Here is a 21,068-nt window from a genome sequence, read left to right as displayed (position 1 = left end):
TATCTCACTCTCAAGTTAATTTTATAAACTTCCTCTGCCAAGGCTGATCTGGTGACCATGAACATTGAGTGCAAGGGAATCAGAGATTTATCCCGTCTGTGGCCCTAAGAAAGAATGGCCCTCAACAGTTACTCTCTAATGAGGGGGAAGTAATGGCTGTTTGGCTGGGGAGGATTGTGATGCCAAATGTCCGTCCACTTTGTTATTCAAAACTGGGCCTGTATAGCCAGCACCAAATTCATCTTTTTAATTTCTGGGGTGACAAAACGACAAGGAGAAAAAAAGCCAAGGGAAGAATGAATGGCATTTCCATTTGAATATAAATGGTATTTCACCCCAGATGTCAGTAAGCGTTTTCGATATTTCAAGCTCCACACGCAAGGAAACTAAGAAAGGAAACGGCACTTTAATAGGCAGGTTTTTCCTCATTGGAAAAAAAAAGGAAAAGTTTCCTTGGCGAGGAGGTGAATGAAATGACAGGAGGATGAGAGAGATAGAGAGCGAGAGAGAGAGAGAGAGCGCATCTCATTTAATTCATAACAGCCAGTTGCATCAACTGCTCTTGGTGATATTGATTAGATATGTGGCCCTAGGCAACGGGAGAATGTCAGCGTGGATGTATAGCCTCTCTCCACCAACATCAGGTGCTGAAATTATTTTCTGTCCATAAGACGAGATAGTGGAAATCTATTTTCAGGTACATTAGTTATGGCTCAGTATAGCCCCCCTGTGAATGAATCGCTACCAGCCGTTCCAGAGGTAGATGATTGTAGTATGGAGTACATGAGGGGAAATATAATAAGTGAAAATGGCTTTGACGGTTGAGTGAGATGGATGGCTTGTTGAGCCTATTGTTTTACGAGGGGGATGCGTGATTTAATTATTAAAACTGTGAAAAGGTCAACCTGAAGACATGGATGTGCATAATAGTGGCGTAATTAAATTGCCATTCAATGTGAAAATGTTTGTCTTTCAGCATCCTTTGCAATCTGTTCAGGGCGGAATAGGTTTCCCTCTCTACCTCATCCACTGTGTCCCCCTCTGTACGTACGTTCCCATTCCCTCCGCTTCCCTCGTTTGCCTTTCCTCTCTTGATGATCCCTCGCTCCATCCCTCCACCCCTTCCTGCTCCCTCTCTTTCCTCTCCACCTCGTTCACTCACTGCCCTCCTTCTCCCCCTCGTTCTCTACCTCCTCCTCCCCCCTTACCCTCCTCTTTTTTCTCCATCTCCCCCCCACCCCATTCCATCTCTCTCTCTCTCTCTCTCTCTCTCTCTCTCTCTCTCTCTCTCTCTCTCTCTCGGGATGCTGTAGTGTTTCAGCTCACTGTGCTCTGTGTCGCTCGGCCAGGGAACGTTTCGCTCTCTCCTGCTTTAATGATTCCTGGTGCCGTGAGCTCCAGCCTAGCCACACCTCGACGCGCTCCTGCCATATTCTTTCCCGGGAAAACCCCATTAACACCAGAGAGCACCTCTCATCAGCCCCAGTGTTGTTGCCGAGAGGGAGAAGGTGATTTGAAGTGACAAGCCGGTGAGACTGTGGGCCGTCAAAGCCAGATCGGCATGCTGCATCCTGAGCCATCCCCAGTGCAAAGCCTTTAATGAGGGGGTTCATTTGGCAGGGGGGCCACGCTGAGAGGGGACAGGTTAAGAGGAGATCAGGTTCTTTCAAGTGGAGAATTCCAGGCCCCAATAGAATGTGAGTAAACTATTGTTGCCTGTGTGTCCCAGCTGAAAGCCCTTTTGGTATTTTTTTTACATACAGGCCCAGGATAATAGGCTTTGAATGGGCCATGTTGTGTCCCAGTTTAGGCTACGGTCCGTGGAACGAAATTTATTTGGTGAAGATACGGTGGAAGTAAAGTGTGTCATTGTCCCACAGCACCTCAACAGGTGGCGGTTTTAACCCAGCTGACAGAGGTGTTGTGACCACAAGCTGCCCTATAAACACTCCCAACAGAACTAAGAAGTTCCAAACTTTGTTGGAGGACTTTTATCTTTTTGAAAGATGCATCTCCTCTCTGTCACTGCACCGAGGCATTCACAGGGGAACCGCGTGATTTATTTAGTTACGAAGCCTGAATGTGAATACAAACACTTCTCTCTGTTCTCCCCTGTGTTCCACAGTGGAAAGAAGAGGGTTCCTCTGAAGCCAGAGCGGGGAGGTGAGGCCTTGGTGTGATGCAAAGCTAAAGAGATATTAAATGAGTGTCAGTGGCAGCGGCCTAGCTTTCTGAGAGCTGTTGAGCCTCTGGTCTGGTCTACTCAGTTTTATCCTGTTCTGTTCTGCCGTACTGTCCTGTGTTGTGGGTGACAGGCAGGGTGAGGGGATTCAACCTGGGAAGACAGGGGCTCCTGTTGCCACACACACACACAAACATACACACACAGCGAGAGCTGGGCCACGGTGAGGGATGCCCCGCTCGAAGCATGTTTGTCACTGCCACTCATATGTGCTCTGTGTGATTATTAACGACAGTGTTTGAAGTGACTTAATGAGCGTGCATATCTCTGGCCAGTCAATTATTAAAACAAACGGCCCTCTCTGTTTTTTTTTTAATTCTCGCACGTCAAGGCTCGCCTTTGTTGGATTTTGCGCCAAAGTGCCCGTAAACATCTACTAATGATGTTATTTTGTGTGCACAAAATATGAACAATGACTGCATCAACAGTGGGAAAACGCTGCTAATTCATTTGTAATGGTATGCGACTTTGCTTGCGCCCGCCTTCTTTTTTCTTCTTTTCTACCTCCCTCGCTTCTCTCCTCCCCTCCCCTGTCCTTTCTGTCGCAGTCATTTAAATAATCTCTTAATTTTCACCATCTGTTGTGTTTTAATGGGCCCCACTTTAATTAGGCCTCCATGCTTATGTATGTTGAGAGGCTCAGTGTTAGGAGAGAGAGATAGAGAAAAAGAGGTAGGGAGAGAGAGAGAGACAGAGCGAGAGAGAGAGAGAGAGAGAGAGAGAGAGAGAAAGAGGTAGGGAGAGAGAGAGATTGCGAGAGAGAGAGAGAAGGGCCTCCTCTTCTCTTAGGGTTGGGGCCAGGGCTGCTGTGGGGCCCAGAGTCGCACCACTCTTTGTTCCTGGGTGGAGAGGCCAGGGAGGGCTAGAGGGGCCAGCGCCCTCACTTCACTACAAAAGGCAGATCACGTAATGAGCAATCTCCGTGGGGTGGTCAGAAAACGGACGTTTCTGGTTTTCAAGGATACGGTATTTTCAACCTAACTTCCAACCTAACTTGTTTTGGTGGCCCTGCCATAGATCAGTAGTGAGTCTATGGGAGATCTGGTGTGTTTTGGTGGCCCTACCATAGATCAGTAGTGAGTCTATGGGAGATCTGGTGTGTTTTGGTTGCCCTGCCGTAGATCAGTAGTGAGTCTATGGGAGGAGATCTGGTGTGTTTTGGTTGCCCTGCCGTAGATCAGTAGTGAGTCTATGGGAGGAGATCTGGTGTGTTTTGGTGGCCCTGCCGTAGATCAGTAGTGAGTCTATGGGAGGAGATCTGGTGTGTTTTGGTGGCCCTGCCATAGATCAGTAGTGAGTCTATGGGAGGAGATCTGGTGTGTTTTGGTGACCCTGCCATAGATCAGTAGTGAGTCTATGGGAGGAGATCTGGTGTGTTTTGGTGGCCCTGCCATAGATCAGTAGTGAGTGTATTTGACGTTGCTGCTACCTGCAGCGTGTCCATGTGTGACAGGTTTAATGACACCCATCCATCTAACTTTATTTAGCATAGTGTGCACTGCGCCCGCTCCAGCAAATCCATCAATATAACTGTATTTAGGACAGACAGCGCCTCTCAATAAGGTACATCACCGTCAAGAGGCTAGAGGAAGCACGGTTCAGACAAGCCACATACAGCGAGGAACCAAATCCAATTGTAAAACACATTACAGATGTTATAGGGAAATGGGTTTTACTTGAGCTGAAAAACTGGGTTGTACTTCATCTGAATGACAGAGGTGACAGTGACTCACATTGGCCCTGTACCGTAGACTGACAGGATGAGAAAAACACAGAGTCAATCTCCTAGCCAGGAAGACAACAAACTAATTACCATGGTGACTGTCAGTATCAGAGGGCCCAGTCTTAGATAAGTACAGCACCCTGGAATGAGATGCAGACAGCACCTTTGGACTGAGATAGGTGTGTGTGTGTGTGTGTTTGCGTGCGTGCGTGCACTCTACGCTGCGTGTCATTGGGTCTTCAGCCTGTCATCTACTGCAAAGTGTGTGGGAGGAGCCTGGCTGCCCTGAGACAGTGAGGGTGAGTGATGTGTGTGCTTATGCAAAAGCTGCCGTGTCCCACTTTTTATGGGCTAATGCGTTAAAAGAAGAAAATGGGTGCGGTACCAGGAGAAGACGAAGCACAGTATAGAGCATCAATACAAGGCCCCCCGGTGAGATCAACACGCGCCACAGACCAGCAGAGGAATCACAGGGGTGTGGCGGCCAGGGTGGAGGGTAGGAGGGTCTAGGGCCAATAAAACAGCACATCTGCATTAAAATGCTATCTTTAGGGTTCCTGTGCTGAAAATGCTCTTTCAGGTTGCCTATTTAAAGGATGTTGAAGCGGTGACTCTCCACGCTGGAATTGCATCATATACCATCTGCATGATTTATGGCCACCATTACCATTATACTGGTTTACTGGGAGGAGAGGAGAGGAGCAAGAGGTTTTATTGCTAGAAAAAGTGTGCCCTCCCTGCCTGATGATCCCATGAGCCTGAGGGAGCCCAGAGGGTTTGAGGTGGTGGGGGTGGAATGGATGGAAGGTGGAAGTGGAGGCGGGGGTGGTAGGTGGGGAGAGTTGGGGGGGCAATAACATTATAACATGGGAGTTAAATGGAGCCTCACAACTTGGAAGGCTGGAGGTTTGAGAGTGCTGGGGAGCGACGTGTGTCTCTCTTCCGTTAACTCTGTCATATCAATGAATCAGGACGGCTCATCCCATCCAATCCAGGGGAAACATACACTACCAGTGAAAAGTTTGGACACAGTGAAGACATCAAAACTATGAAATAACAAAATAACCAAAAAAAAGTGTAAAACAAATCAAAATGTATTTTATACGTTTTTCCATTTTGCCTTGATGACAGCTTTGCACACTCTTGGCATTCTCTCAACCAGCTTCACCTGGAATGCGTTTCCAACAGTCTTGAAGGAGTTCCCACATCATCTCAATTGGGTTGAGGTCGGGTGATTGTGGAGGCCAGGTCATCTGATGCAGCACTCCATCACTCTCCTTCTTGGTCAAATAGCCCTTACACAGCCTGGAGGTGTGTTGGGATATTGTCCTGTTGAAAAAGATATGATAGTCCCGCTTAGCGCAAACCAGATGGGATGGCGTATCGCTGCAGAATGCTGTGGTGGCCATGCTGGTGAAGTGTGCCTTGAATTATAAATAAATCACTTACAGTGTCACCAGCAATGCACCCCCACATCACACCTCCTCCTCCATGCTTCACAGTGGGAACCACACATGCAGAGATCATCCGTTCACCTAATCTGCATCTCACAAAGACACAGCGGTTGGAACCAAAAATCTCAAATTTGGACTCATCAGACCAAAGGACAGATTTACACCGGTCTAATGTCCATTGCTCGTGTTTCTTGGCCCAAGCAAGTCTCTTCTTCTTATTGGTGTCCTTTAGTAGTGGTTTCTTTGCAGCAATTCGACCATGAAGGCCTGATTCACGCAGTCTCCTCTGAACAGTTGATGTTGAAATGTGTCTGTTACTTGAACTCTGTGAAGCATTTATTTGGGCTGAAATTTCTGAGGCTGGTAACTCTAATGAACTTATCCTCTGCAGCAGAGGTAACTCTGGGTCTTCCTTTCCTGTGGCGGTCCTCATGAGAGCCAGTTTCATCATAGCGCTTGATGGTTTTTGCGACCGATCTTGAAGAAACTTTAAATGTTCCGGATTGACTGACCTTCATGTCTTAAAGTAATGATGGACTGTCGTTTCTCTTTGCTTATTTGAGCTGTTCTTGCCATAATATAGACTTGGTCTTTTACAAAATAGGGCTTTCTTCTGTATACCACCCCTACCTTGTCACAACACAACTGATTGGCTCAAACGCACTAAGAAGGAAAGAAATTTCACAAATTAACTTTTAACAAGGCTGTCACGGGTGTCGTAGGGTAGAGACCAAGGCGCAGCGGGAAAATGTACACTCATCTTCTTTTATTATGGTGAAGAAGGGAAACACATACAACGTATACAAAACAAAATGAACTTGACAGTCTTGTCAGGCAAAACAGCTAAACAAGAACAATCTCCCACAAAAACCCATGAAAAACAGACTCCTAAATATAGGACCCTCAATCAGAGGCAACAATAACCAGCTGCCTCCAATTGAAGGTCCAACCCCAATTAACTAAACATAGAACTACAAAAGACTAGATAGAACATAGAAATATACTAACATAGAACAATGACTAACAAACCCCGGACCAATAAATCAAATACCCCTCTACCTAAACACATACACAAAACACACCCTAAACCACATAAAACAAACACCCCCTGCCACGTCCTGACCAAACTACAATAACAAATAACCCCTATACTGGTCAGGACGTGACAGTACCCCCCCAAAGGTGCAGACCCCGGATGCACCTCACACAAATAACCAAAAATAACCCCCAAAACCAAAAAAATCCCAAAACTAAAGGGAGGGAAGGGAGGGTGGCTGCCGTGCTACACCTGTGCTACACCCCCCCCCCCCAGACCTCCTACAGTGGAGGTGGCTTAGGCTCAGGCCTTAATCCCCTACCTGACCAAACCACCCCCACTGCATACCTTTGCCAGAGGCCAGTCACTGAGAACCCTGGACTGTGCTCTGGGAGCTCTGGACTGTAGACCGACTCTAGGAGCTCTGGACTGTAGGAAGACTCACTCGGTTCCGGACTGTAGGCCGTCTCACTCGGTTCCGGACTGTAGGCCGTCTCACTCGGTTCCGGACTGTAGGCCGTCTCACTCGGTTCCGGACTGTAGGCTGTTTCACTCGGTTCCGGACTGTAGGCCATCTCACTCGGTTCCGGACAGTGGGCCATCTCTCTTGGTTCCGGACACTCTGAACGAGGCACTGTTGCCGGACGTTCTGGACTAGGCACTGTTGCCGGACGTTCTGGACGAGGCACTGTTGCCGGACGTTCTGGACGAGGCACTGTTGCCGGACGAGGCACTGTTGCCGGACGTTCTGGACGAGGCACTGTTGCCGGACGTTCTGGACGAGGCACTGTTGCCGGACGTTCTGGACGAGGCACTGTTGCCGGACGTTCTGGACGAGGCACTGTTGCCGGATACTCTGGACGAGGCACTGTTGCCGGATACTCTGGACGAGGCACTGTTGCCGGATACTCTGGACGAGGCACTGTTGCCGGATACTCTGGACGAGGCACTGTTGCCGGATGCTCTGGACGAGGCACTGTTGCCGGACACTCTGGACGAGGCACTGTCGTCGGAAGCTCGGGACTGGGCTGACGCACTGGAAGCCTGATGCGTGGGGCTGGTAGTGGAGGTACCAGACTGGGGACACGCACCTCAAGGCTAGTGCAAGGAGCAGGAACAGGCCGAGTTGGACTGGGCTGACGCACTGGAAGCCTGGTGCGTGGTGCTGGTACCGGATGTGCCAGACTGAAGACACGCACCTCGGGGCTAGTGCGAGGAGCAGGAACAGGACGAGTTGGACTGGGCTGAACCACTGGAAGCCTGGTGCGTGGTGCTGGTTTAGGAGATGCCAGACTATGCATACGCATGTCAGGGTCAGCACGAGAAGCAGGAACTGGATATACCGGGCCATGGGTAAGTACTGGAGGTCTGGAGCGCACCTCTTGCACAACCCGTCCTGACTGGATAGAAATAGCAGCCCTGCACAAGCGGACTGCTGGTACAGGGCGAACTGGGCTGTGCAGAGGCCTGATGGTTGCCGTGCGTAGAGCAGGCGTAGGGTAGCCTGGACCTAGGAGGCGCACTGGTGGCCAGATGTGCTGTGCAGGCATCCTCCTTCCAGGCTGGATGCCTACTCTAGCACAGCACTTGCGAGGGGCTGGGATCGCTCGCACCGGACTGTGCGTGCACACTTCCGCATACTCCGGCGCTCTCCCCTCCAGTTGCTTCCAAAAATAAGCACGGGGAGTTGGCTTGCGGCTCAATCCTAGCCCCGCCAAACTACCCGTGTGCCCCCCCAAAAAATATTGTTGGGGGTGCCTCTCGTGCTTCCCCATCGGCGCGTATAAAGCCTCATACCAGCGCCGCTCCGCCTTGGCTGCCTCTATCTCCTCCAGTGGGCGACGATATTCCCCAGCCTGGTGCCATGGTCCAGCCCCGTCCAGAATTTCCTCCCATGTCCATGATTCCCGACAGTCCTTCTGTTGCTGCTTCCTCCGCTGCATGGTCCGTGGTTGGTGGGAGATTCTGTCACGGGTGTCGTAGGGTAGAGACCAAGACGCAGCGGGAAAATGTACACTCATCTTCTTTTATTATGGTGAAGAAGGGAAACACATACAATGTATACAAAACAAAACGAACTTGACAGTTTTGTCAGGCAAAACAGCTAAACAAGAACAATCTCCCACAAAAACCCATGAAAAACAGACTCCTAAATATAGGACCCTCAATCAGAGGCAACAATAACCAGCTGCCTCCAATTGAAGGTTCAACCCCAATTAACTAAACATAGAACTACAAAAGACTAGATAGAACATAGAAATATACTAACATAGAACAATGACTAACAAACCCCGGACTAATAAATCAAATACCCCTCTACCTAAACACATACACAAAACACACCCTAAACCACATAAAACAAACACCCCCTGCCACGTCCTGACCAAACTACAATAACAAATAACCCCTATACTGGTCAGGACGTGACAAAGGCACACATGTTAATTGAAATGCATTCCAATTAACGAGTTGAAGCTGGTTGAGAGAATGCCAAGAGCGTGCAAAGCTGTCATAAGGAAGAATCTCAAATATGTATTATGTAAAATATATAACATTTATTTTGATTTGTTTAGTACTTTTTTGGTTACTACATGATTCCATATGTGTTATTTCATAGTTTTGATGTCTTCACTATTATTCTACAATGTAGAAAATAGTAAAAATGAGTAGGTGTGTCCAAACTTTTGACTGGTACTGTACATCACAGAGACACTGTGTAACCTGTGAAGTGCCTTATCATATAGGTGGAATTTTATATTTTACTGTCCAGGTAGTTGTCACATGTATCCAACGTATGTGTTTTGTCTGTTAAATCAAATCAAGCCCAGGCGCTCTCTTCATCTTGGCTTTTTCCATTATTGACTGTCTGTCTGTTTCGTCTGTATCAGACTCTTTGTCCATCAGTCCGTGTGAAATTGGTGGATCACATTTTACATTGAGCAGGTTTTGTGGTATTTCGTGGAACGCCTTAAAAAGCCCTTTGGGCTCTTCCAGGAATCTAAGGGGCGAGGGGAGTCCCTGCCTGGCTGAGATAAAATGAGAGGTTTGACCCACTCTGCAACTGTGTCCTATTACAGGGTCTGTGGGAGCTCGCTGATTTCTTCTCCATGTCACTTTCTCAGTGCTCACACTCCTGTGGTGATTGTCATTGTGAAACCAGCTGCATCCAAGCATCACGTTCCTCTCCCCCTGCACTCCTTAATGGATGGATCTCTGTCCTCTCTCAGCCTTCTATCCCCGTAATTAGATCTGCTTAATTTACACTGTGGCTCCGTGCTGGGAACGGACGATCTGTTATAATGTCTTAGGGTTTCTGAACACTTGCCAGAGTGACACTCTATGAGGAATCATAAAAATGGTTATAAAAACAAGTCTACTGATGACTGGAGAGCCACTACTGCCTACCTTCTGCCACGCTGACTTATCACGGATCAACCCGCGCGTGTGTGTGTTTGTGTTTTACATAGCCACGTTTATACTAAGCCTCCTAGCAGTGCTGTGCTGTTGTGTATAAATACTGTATGTTTCTCTCGTCTATGTGTTTCTGTTGTGTATAAATACTGTATGTTTCTCTCGTCTATGTGTTTCTGTTGTGTATAAATACTGTATGTGTCTCTCTTCTATGTGTTTCTGTTGTGTATAAATACTGTATGTTTCTCTCGTCTATGTGTTTCTGTGTGGCCGGGCTGTGTGTGTGTGTGTCAGTGTGGATTTGTAGCAGGCTGTGTTCCTGTGATGGCAGCGGGGGGTGTGGAGCAGAGCGGAGGTGTGGGCCTCTCTCTCTCTCTCACTATGTGCAGCCTCACCATGTTTTATGCATGAGGGTTGAGGGCAGGGAGCCTCTGGGGGGGGGGGGGGTTGTGTCTGCGGACACACACAACAGCCAGATCAGGAGACATGATGACTACTTGGCACAGACGCAACAGAAAGAAAGCTCTTTAAGGAGTTGATCGTCCCTCTTTTTTTTTCTCTTTGTTTTCTTTGCCCACTCTCTTTTTGCCTCGGTGTCCTCTGTGTGCCTGTGACAGCGTTGGCCATGGGCTGCGCACAAACAGCAGCGTGTAATCGGTGTATGCGTGCGTACTTGCTTGTGTATACATGTGTGAAAAGAAAGGGAGCTGCTTTAATCACATCAGTGATGTGCTCAGTCCTCTCTCTCTGTTTCTGTAGATGGTGTTCTGTTCACTAAGCTCCCTAGGCTGACTGTTCCAATACAGCTACCTATATGCATCACCACCTCCACACTGCCTCCAGGCTCCCCTTAAATCAATGTTCTACCCAGGAGCCTCTGCTGACACTCGTATAGTCCGATAGTGCTCTAGATTACAGTGGCCACTGCTTATATTTATATAATAACCAACTTTTAATAGCCAAGTTATCGTTACACATTGTGTATTTGTTCCTTGTGTAATAATTGTTCTATTATTTTTCGATTTTTCACTCTGCATTTGTGGGAAGGGCTCGTAGGTAAGCATTTCAATGTTAGTCTACACCTGTTGTTTACGAAGCATGTGACAAATGACATTTGATTTTGATTTGATTATTATGATATAGGGTATACTAGTTACAGTAAATGAGGGTCTCTGCTCAGAGCTGTGCTGCTGGATATGGTCATTTTAAGTTAGAGCCACAGGGACAGTGTTTTCATCCCAGAGCCTGTCACCGGGACGGGATTCTCAAATATGGACGAAGCCATCGATGACGTCACCCCATTGTTTCCTATGAGAATGCTCAGTGGCGCATTTAAAGATCAGGAAGTGTCATTTCAGCGTGTCACCATCTTGCTACGTGAAGGGAGTTTTTGGAAACATTGCATGCGCGGTTTGAGCTACTCAAGAAGGTGACGTTGCAGGCTAGCTCAGTGCTGCCCCCTCTCATGGAGTAGCTTAAATTGAAGGGTGACCGAGGTACTGCAGGCTGCCATTAGCAACTAAATGATCATTTTATCTTCGTCTGTGTGTGGTTTTAAAGTAATTGGTTCAAGGACATACATTTGATGAAATAAAAGCAATTATTGGTACCATGATTGTGTTCAATGTTTTTTTATATACCCACGAATATTGACCAGGAAGATCGCTGTTTGGAGTATAGGTTAGGCACGTTTCTTTGTGGCCACACAAGGTTGCTAGTCTCAGATGGGGATATTATAGTTGGGTCCTTGAGAGAGGCAATAATCCTAAAATGCCTGAGTTAAAAATGAGCTGTTTAAATGTATAGTGTGTCTGGGAAAACAAAACAGACGTTGGTCGCCTGTACAGTAGATTTGTCAGGCTGGGTAAGAGTGTCAGAGGCAAAGTAATCATAGCATTCTAGTGCTGGTAGTAATTAAGAAATATTAGGCTACTGAAAGTATGTGTAGGGCTTTACAGAAGCTTTATTTCTTCCTGTCATTTATTGTATGTAACCTCTGAAGAGCAAGCAGTCAGGGTTGGAGGAATTCTAAATGAGCTTGGTAAAATGTTTAATCAGAACGGTGGTCTCTATACATCCATTTGGAGACTTTAGGGTCAAGTCTTGACAGGGAATGCAGCATTTCTCATTAGAGCTTAGACTGAAACGCAACTTATTGAATGTTAATTTACGATGCGGTGCAGCACAGGCTTACAGTGCTCCAGCAACGTTTCAGCACATCTTCATCTTCGTCATCATCTTCTTCCTCAGTCCTACACGTTTCCAGAAGGCCATCAATGTGACATGTTTTTCCCTCTCCAGGCCTCATTTCAGTTCGGACTTATTTCTCTTTTTACTAACTCCCTCCCTTCGCCTTTGTTTTTCGGGGAATTGGGGCTAACAAAAACAACACGCTACAAAAACCACTGTGTGAATGCCGATCCGCTCTGGACGTAGCGAGCTTTCTGTAGGATCCGTAGAGCCGCGCGGGGTTCTAGCTTAGCTTAAATACATTTACCAGTTGAAAAAGAACAGAGGAAGGGGTCTAGGCCTCTTGTCATGCTAAGAGTGTTCAGATAAATCCTGCTTGGCCCAAGTTAATTACAGTCGACATTTAAATAAGTGCACTTGTCTTGAAGATGGTGGAAGAGCTGAGAAAAAGACAGGCCTCTCTCTAATTGAGTTTGTGTTGCGTGCCCCACCCCCACATCACAGCACCAAGCCCACATCACTGCTTTGTTCCACAGGGAGCTGATATGTGAAATGCAGCTGGCGAAAGTGGAAAAACACATTATGGATGTAACTGAGCAAGTGTTTTTGTGGATTCTGCCATGTTCTCTTCCAGAGATGATGTTCTCTTCCAGAGATGATGTTCTCTTCCAGAGATGATGTTCTCTTCCAGAGATGATGTTCTCTTCCAGAGATGATGTTCTCTTCCAGAGATGATGTTCTCTTCCAGAACAGAGATGATGTTCTCTCAGAGATGATGTTCTCTTCCAGAGATGATGTTCTCTTCCAGAGATGATGTTCTCTTCCAGAGATGATGTTCTCTTCCAGAGATGATGTTCTCTTCCAGAGATGATGTTCTCTTCCAGAGATGATGTTCTCTTCCAGAGATGATGTTCTCTTCCAGAGATTATGTTGTTTGAAGCATAAACCTGCAGTCTGTTCTATTATTTTACATGTATGAAGTGAGATCGCCCCAAATGTCAATTTACACCTATGGAGATCAACACATTCACTGTGGCTATGCGTGTGTTATGTGTTAACAATTGGAGTGAGCCAGACTGGACTGTCAGTTCCATTAAGCAAGGTTGTATTGTGGTCTTTGAAGCGCGTGATGACACAGGAGACCTTCAAAGGTTTTGATGTTGAATCTCACCCTGTAGCATCTTTGAAAGCACTATACGGTAGGCCACATTATATGATATGGCATCGCTGTATAATCATCCAATCAGATGGAATTGGAATGGATCCTACATGATCTAGGCTATACATTATATGCGTCACTTCTCATACTATTCTCCTATATCCATGTCCTATATCTACCCTACATTAGGGATGAGCACGGTTAATCGAATATCTGGATATGTGAATGGAGTTAGTTTTGAAACATTTTTTGAGATTTTTTGGGTTGCGTATTTTAACAATTAAAAAGATTTGTCTAAATTAAATGTAATTGTCCATGTTACATTGTCACGCACAAGTATATACCATTACGTCTGAAATGCTTAATTGAATAAGCAAATGTTCTCTCTCATGGACAATGGGTTATGGGTTGCGTTTTCCATGAAAAGGCATTTTACTATCATAGCGCATTTAGCCCTGACAATGGTATGCTATTTCCCCCCCATTCAAACAGCGATTAACCTACATTTACATTTACATTTACGTCATTTAGCAGACGCTCTTATCCAGAGCGACTTACAAATTGGTGCATTCACCTTATGATATCTAGTGGAACAACCACTTTACAATAGTACATCTATATATATTTTTTTTTTTGGGGGGGGGGGGTTAGAAGGATTACTTTATCCTATCCCAGGTATTCCTTAAAGAGGTGGGGTTTCAGGTGTGTCCGGAAGGTGGTGATTGACTCCGCTGTCCTGCCTGGCGTCGTGAGGGAGCTTGTTCCACCATTGGGGTGCCAGAGCAGCGAACAGTTTTGACTGGGCTGAGCGGGAACTGTGCTTCCGCAGCGGTAGGGGGGCCAGCAGGCCAGAGGTGGATGAACGCAGTGCCCTTGTTTGGGTGTAGAGACTGATCAGAGCCTGAAGGTACGGAGGTGCCGTTCCCCTCACAGCTCCGTAGGGGCGGTCCACAAGACTGACACAGATCAATGCAAAGCACTCACCAGAAAACTTCTCTTTCACTGCTGCTGCTAGCCTAGTCTGCTGTTAGCCTAGTCTGCTGTTAGCCTAGGCCGCTGTTAGCCTAGTCTGCTGTTAGCCTAGGCTACATTTTGTGAAATTATAGAATTATTTCAAATGCCCCTTCCTCCCCTACATCACTGTCCTCTCCCACCTGGCCCCTTCCTCCCCTACATCACTGTCCTCTCCTACCTGGCCCCTTCCTCCCCTACACCACTGTCCTCTTCCACCTGGCCCCTTCCTTCCCTAAATCCCTGTCCTCTCCTACCTGGCCCCTTCCTTCACTACATCACTGTCCTCTCCCACCTGGCCCCTTCCTTCCCTAAATCCCTGTCCTCTCCCACCTGGCCCCTTCCTCTATTTGACCATACTGTTTAATCACTGGGCACAGTAAGGGTGCTAATTGGACTTTAATTTATCTAGTTTAGGAAGTGAGTTGCCTGCCTGGACCTGGCTGACTGTCTGGCTGGCTGACTGTCTGTCGTTTGGCCACAGCACTACAGTACATCTGCAGCCCTGGCCTGGCCACTCACACTGTCATTACTCTCCCCCAGAACCCTATTGTATGTATATAAATGTCTCTCCCCACCTGATGGAGCACTCACTACAGTGGTTCAGTGTTTACTCTTTACCCATGGAGCTGTTGTCTTCGGCTCATATGCTATGCTATGCTATCTAGGAGCCTCTCATTTACTCAGTGTCACAGCTATCTAGGAGCCTCTCATTTACTCAGTGTCACGGCTAACTAGGAACCTTTCATTTACTGTGTCACTGATGAGGGCCAGATTATCCAAACACAGGCTTTCCCCTGGAACTAGGGGTAATGATCACTAGGGTTTCCTGCACAGCAGAACGCAGGTAATTGCCTAATCACATGGCAGCTCCCTGCCCTGGTCAGACTGCAGTCTCGGCTACTCATTTGGTTCATATTATTCATTGCGTCTGCTCAAGGTTAAGAGCAGCCCAGTGTTGCTTTAGATAAAGCCACTGGATTATGAGTCATTCCATTGAAAGATAGAGCCATTATTTACTTTTTTTAAATCTTTTTTTTTGTCAACAAGTTAATTGCCTTCCAGTGCAGGAATGGGTATAAAAAGACTAATAAACTGTAGGTAATACCTCCCTGGTAATTGGTTGATTAACTGGGTTGCTGTGCCACTGAGTTTAGGACACTAGTACACTGGTACTGTACATGGCAGTAATATTTACTATATTCCTATACGAAAGACGCTCTGAAAAAAACCACATTGCGTAGGTTTTCAAACATTGAATTGACTGCTGCATCTCCCCTTTCTCTCCAGCGATGGCGGAGTTCCATGTCCAGCCGCGGTCAGTGCGTGCGGAGGAGGCGGGCATGGGGCGGTTCCAGTGCCAGATTCACGGCCTGCCTGAGCCTGCCATCAGCTGGGAGAAAGATGGCCGCTCTGTGGACACTAAGGATGAGAGGTACAGTAAAGTAGGGTTCCTCTGTGTTAATCACTTCAGCTGTGCCTACCAACTACTGTAGGTCTACTGTACCTGCACACAGAACTCTGGCTGTTAACAAATTCGCTGTAGCAGCTTCACAACCTTCACTTACCTGTTACCCAGCCAAACCTCACTCAGCTCAGATCAACACCACCTGGAATCCAGTGTCCCTTGTGTCTGTCTAGCTGTTTGAAATTGAGTTTACGTTGCATGTGTAAACACACTTAATCAAGCAAACGATCTACTCCCTTGATTCTCTATCTTTTTCTCTCCCTCTATCTCTCTCTTCTCCCCCGTCCCTCTCTCTCTTTTACTTTCTCCCTCTGCCCTCCCTCCCCTCTCTCTCTCCCTCTCTCTCTCCCTCCCTCCTCCCATTCCTTCTCTCTGTCAGGTATACCCTGCTCCCCACAGGTGTCCTGCAGATCACAGGTCTGCGTCAGGAGGATGGGGGTGTGTTCTGCTGTGTGGCCCACAACAGTGCAGGAGTAAAGCACAGTGCCGGTGCTCTCCTCACCGTCTCAGGTCTCAATACGCATACATACATACATACATATATATACACACACATACACACCTCCCTGGATACCCACCCACCGCACAAATATGTGGCCATGCATCATCTCACACAGCGTCACCGCCAAGATGATGCAGAACGGTGAAATCCAATTAATGTTGCAATCCGTAAAGCTCTTGCATGCTCACGCTTGCGTCACTCTCTTCTCCCCCAGTCTCCCAGTCTTCTGTTTACAAAGAGCCCATGATCCTCGTGGGTCCTGAAAACCTCACTCTCACCGTTCACCAGACGGCCATCTTGGAATGTGTTGCCACAGGATATCCCCGCCCCATCGTGTCATGGAGCAGGCTTGGTAAGACCAAAACCCCGCTTTCTCTTTTACATCAAATCAAAGCTGCAGCCTTCAGGGTGCTGAACAGGGGTTAAACCCCGCTGCCTCTCAGGCCTTAAGGGCTTTAGAACCCTTCTATTTTCCATAAGGTTCCGTGTTAGATTGCTTGTCTAGTTTGCAATCATCCGAAACCCGACTTGAAGTACATCACTACTGCAGCTGATAGAAAAACATGTCACCACAGTAGTATAGCTGAATTATATATACATTTATTTAAAGCACAGAGGCAAAACATAGAGATTGAAGAGGACATTCTGTTAAACGGGACATTTTGAAACCTTAAGATACAGCGGCTTTGTGTGTGAAATTGGTCATGGTATGCTGCCTTCACAGCGTGCACGGAGCCCATTGTTTCCCAGATGGTTCCAAATGATTTGGAATGTTGAAAGCCTATTTACCAGACATTATCTTGCTGACCTTGATATAAATGAATGGAGGAAAAAAGCAGTGTTCAGTGACTGCTTCTAATGTTGTGGGTTGTGGGTTCGATTCCCACGGGGGGCCAGCGCAGGGGGGAAAAAAAAAAAAAATGTATGAAATTGTATGAAATGTATGCATTCGCTAATGTAAGTCGCTCTGGATAAGAGCGTCTGCTAAATGACTAAAATGTAAAATGTAAAAATGTAATGTGGTGCAGCACAGTGATTAAGTAGGCTACTGCTGTCCAGTGGGTATTTGTGTGTGTTTTTGTACGCACGTGCAGTTGTGTGGACGTGCGTGTGCGTTGATGTTTGTGTGTTTGCGGAAGTGCGCATGTATGTATGTGTGTCTGGGTTAGCTCGTCTCTGCATTGTGTACATACGTGTAGTATGTTCCTTTATGTAACGTCTAATAGAACATTCATCTTATGTACACATGAAGCACGGGATTGCAGCCTATATGAGTCTATGGGGGCTAAACACAATCTTACTAAACACAATCTTTACTCTCCTGGTAGAGATGAACCTCTAAAGTGAGTAAGTGACACACGGTGGGAGATCCACCGTAATTGCTTAGAGGTGTTGAGCCCAGGCAGGATTCAGTCCCCTCCACTTCACACGTTCCTCTTGGCTATCACTCAAACTCTGCCGCTACAAATTTTGCAATCTGATATTTGTTTTTCAAAGCTATTATCCAATCTGATTTGCTGTTCAAAATGTAAATTGCAGCCCCTCCCGAACCAGAGAGGAGCCATAATCAGATTGTGGATATTGCCTTGCACGATGTTGCTGTAATTAAATGCTGACAGGATGGGATTTCAGCAGGGGCGTCATGCAACTATTATTTTAGAGGGAGGCACAAAGTATGTGAAAATGCAGGGGGTGGTATAGTTTGAGAATTTTGCGTTTTTCAAACACCTGAAACAGCTTTTTCCTGCAATCTAGACCAATAATCATTATGCCTAATTTTATGTAAAAACAATATATAAAATCAAATTAAATTGTATTGGTCACATACACATATTTAGCAGATGTTATTGTGGGTGTAGCGAAAGGCTTGTGTTCCTAGCTCCAACAGGGCAGTAATATCTAGCAATTCACAATAATACACACAAATCTAAAAGTAAAGAATTGAGTTAAGAAATATATAAATATTAGGACGAGCAATGTCAGAGTGGCATTGATTAAAATCCAGTAGAATCCAGTATATACATATGAAATGAGTAAAGCAGTATGTAAACATTATTAAAATGACTAGTGTTCCATTATTAAAGTGACCAGTGATTCCATGTCTATGTACACACTGTAGGGCAACAGCCTCTAAGGTGTGGGGTTGAGTAACCGAGTGGTGGCTGGCTAGTGATGGCTATTTAATAGTCTGATGGCCTTGAGATAGAAGCTGTTTTTCAGTCTCTCGGTCCCAGCTTTGATGCACCTGTACTGACCTCACCTTCTGGATGATAGTGGGGTGAACAGGCCATGGCTTGGGTGGTTGATGTCCTTAATGGTCTTTTTGGCCTTCCTGTGACATCGGGTGCTGTAGGTGTCCTGGAGGGCAGGTAGTGTGCCCTCGGTGATGCGTTGAGCAGACCGCACCACCCTCTGGAGAGCCCTGTGGTTGCGGGCAGTGCAGTTGCCGTACCAGGCAGTGATACAGCCCGACAGGATGCTCTCAATTGTGCATCTATAAAAGTTTGTGAGGGTCTTAGGGGCCAAGCCAAATTTGTTCAGCCTCCTGAGGTTGAAGAGGCGCTGTTGCGCCTTCTTCACCACACTGTCTGTGAGGGTGGACCATTTCAACTTAAAGATTTTTACCTTCTCCACTGTCAATGTGGATAGGAACATGCTCCCTCTGCTGTTTCCTGATGTCCACGATCAGCTCCTTCATTTTGTTGACATTGAGGGAGAGGTTATTTTCCTGGCACCCCTCCGCCAGGGCCCTCACCTCCTCCCTGTAGGCTGTCTTGTCATTGTTGGTAATCAGGCTTACTACTGTTGTGTCGTCTGCAAACTTGATGATTGAGTTGGAGGTGTGCATGGTCACGCAGTCATGGGTGAACAGGGAGTACAGGAGGGGGCTGAGCATGCACCCTTGTGGGGCCCCTGTGTTGAGGATCAGCAAAGTGGAGGTGTTGTATCCTACCTTCACCACCTGGGGGCGGCCCGTCAGGAAGTCCAGGACCCAGTTGCACAGGGCACCTTTAAGAACGGGGACAGTATAACCGGAGAGAGCCATGATTCAGAGTATGTTACAGTCCCTGATGTCTCTCTGGAAGGAGATCCTCACCCTGAGTTCGTCTACTTTATAGTCCAGAGACTGAACATTAGCGAGTAATATACTCAGAAGCGGTGGATGGCGTGCACGCCTCCTGAGTCGGACTAGAAGTCCACTCCGAATACCTCTCTCCACCGGCGGCGTATTGGAGCAGCCTCTGGGATAAGTTCAATTCACCTGGGAGGTGAGAACGAAGGATCCAGTTCGGGAAAGTCGTATTCCTGGTATTTGGTCAGTTACATATTGCAGCTTTAAGAACTTTTATGCCTTAAAAGTTTACTACAACTGCCACACCGGTATATAGTACAATAACCCAAGAATTAAAGCTATTTTAGTATTTTCTAAAGTCTAGCAATCTTGTCTGCAGGCATGCCAGCAGAGATAGAGTAGCTTGTCTAACTATCTTGATTTATAGCCTGAAATGACTCGGTAGCTAATTATGAGGTTGGGAGATTGGAAACCTATCTGGGCTAGCTAAAGCCAACTTCATAAAATTGCTAGGTGACTAGTGTTACAGAGAAACAACAAAATGTTTTGTTTTATTTATTAATCAAAAAGGAATCAATAGGCTACATTGCTTGATCAAATTCATTTACAAACATTCCTCCTGCGAGTCCTGCCCATCACCGGCAGTTAAAATCAAATCATACACTGTGTGTGTCACTCGACACTCTCTCTCCTCCGCTGACGTAGCATATTTTTGCTCTGTGGTGCATCTGGGAAGAATGGGGGGGTGATAGTCAGTATGTCCCCTCTGCAAAATACTGCTAACAGATCTTTTTTATAAATAACGGTGATAAAGCAGGGGCTTAAAAATTAAGTTGTTAATTTAACATCTGAAAAATGTAAACACAGGAAAAATCTGAGGGGGCATGTCTCCTTGTGGGCATGACGCCTCTGGATTTCAGTGTATTAGATTACAGGGAGTAAGCTGGATAATGAATTTAATAGATTCACATCAGTCATTCCTTAATGCCAGAGTTTGTTTGGAGCTTTTCATTCATCAGCACTGGTGCTCTCTGGGCTACTTTTTGCCGGCTCTCTGCCTGCTTTGACACATTACAGACTGACATAGAGATAGCTGCATCCATTCAGACAGCACACACACACACACACACACAGATAGATAGAAAGCGAGAGAGATATCAAGTTTCTGTGAGAGAGAGTGTGTCTGGAGAGATAAGAGGTAGCCATGGAGGAACTGTAAACTGTGTCCAACTCTGTTGATTTTACAGTTCACTCAGCAGCTAGCCCGACTTGAGTCAGGCTTATTGTAGATTGGTCATAACGGCCATTATATGGTTCACAGTTGTTTAACCACTCCTAGATGAGTCCCTTTAGTTATGACACTGGACTGGGGCTGGGAGTGGGAGGGTCAGGCTGAGAGCCTGAGGCTTGCACTTAATAGTACCATGGAGCATGTTTAAGTTCTACTGTACTAGCCATAGCTTCTACTACAGTCAATAAGAAACTCCACTGGCTGACATAGCTGACCAGGCTGTTTCAATTGGATTGTAAATATGTCGGAATAATAAGTTCCTATGTTCTACTGAAAATCCTGTAGCCTACAGCCCACTGCTGGTGCTGTTTCCTGCAGCTACAAGAACACAGAAAGGGCTGAGGTTTGTATATTTTAGTTTGAAGGCATTCTCGTGAACTCTGGATGTACTGTCCATCTTTTTCCATTCTCATGTTTCTCTTCAGCCCACAGTGCAGTGTCTTGTAGAGGTCCAGGTTTGTGGAGTGTTTCCAAATGACCCTCCCTTTCCTTGTTGTGGTTCTGCTCA

General features: G+C 46.5%; 1 protein-coding gene across 1 annotated transcript in view; it reads left to right on the top strand.

The window, feature by feature from the left end:
- Nucleotides 1-21,068, top strand: part of LOC106562146 (immunoglobulin superfamily DCC subclass member 3) — a 127,357-nt gene that overhangs the window by 61,226 nt on the left and 45,063 nt on the right. Inside the window, exons 3-5 of the mRNA XM_014126798.2 lie at nt 15,517-15,661; nt 16,074-16,204; nt 16,411-16,548. Coding sequence (XP_013982273.2) covers nt 15,517-15,661; nt 16,074-16,204; nt 16,411-16,548 — 414 coding nt within the window. The remainder of the gene's footprint in view (nt 1-15,516; nt 15,662-16,073; nt 16,205-16,410; nt 16,549-21,068) is intronic.

The sequence above is a fragment of the Salmo salar genome, chromosome ssa11 (genome assembly GCF_905237065.1).
Source record: "Salmo salar chromosome ssa11, Ssal_v3.1, whole genome shotgun sequence".
Lineage (NCBI taxonomy): Eukaryota > Metazoa > Chordata > Actinopteri > Salmoniformes > Salmonidae > Salmo > Salmo salar.
This window is presented reverse-complemented; position numbering and strand designations above follow the sequence as displayed.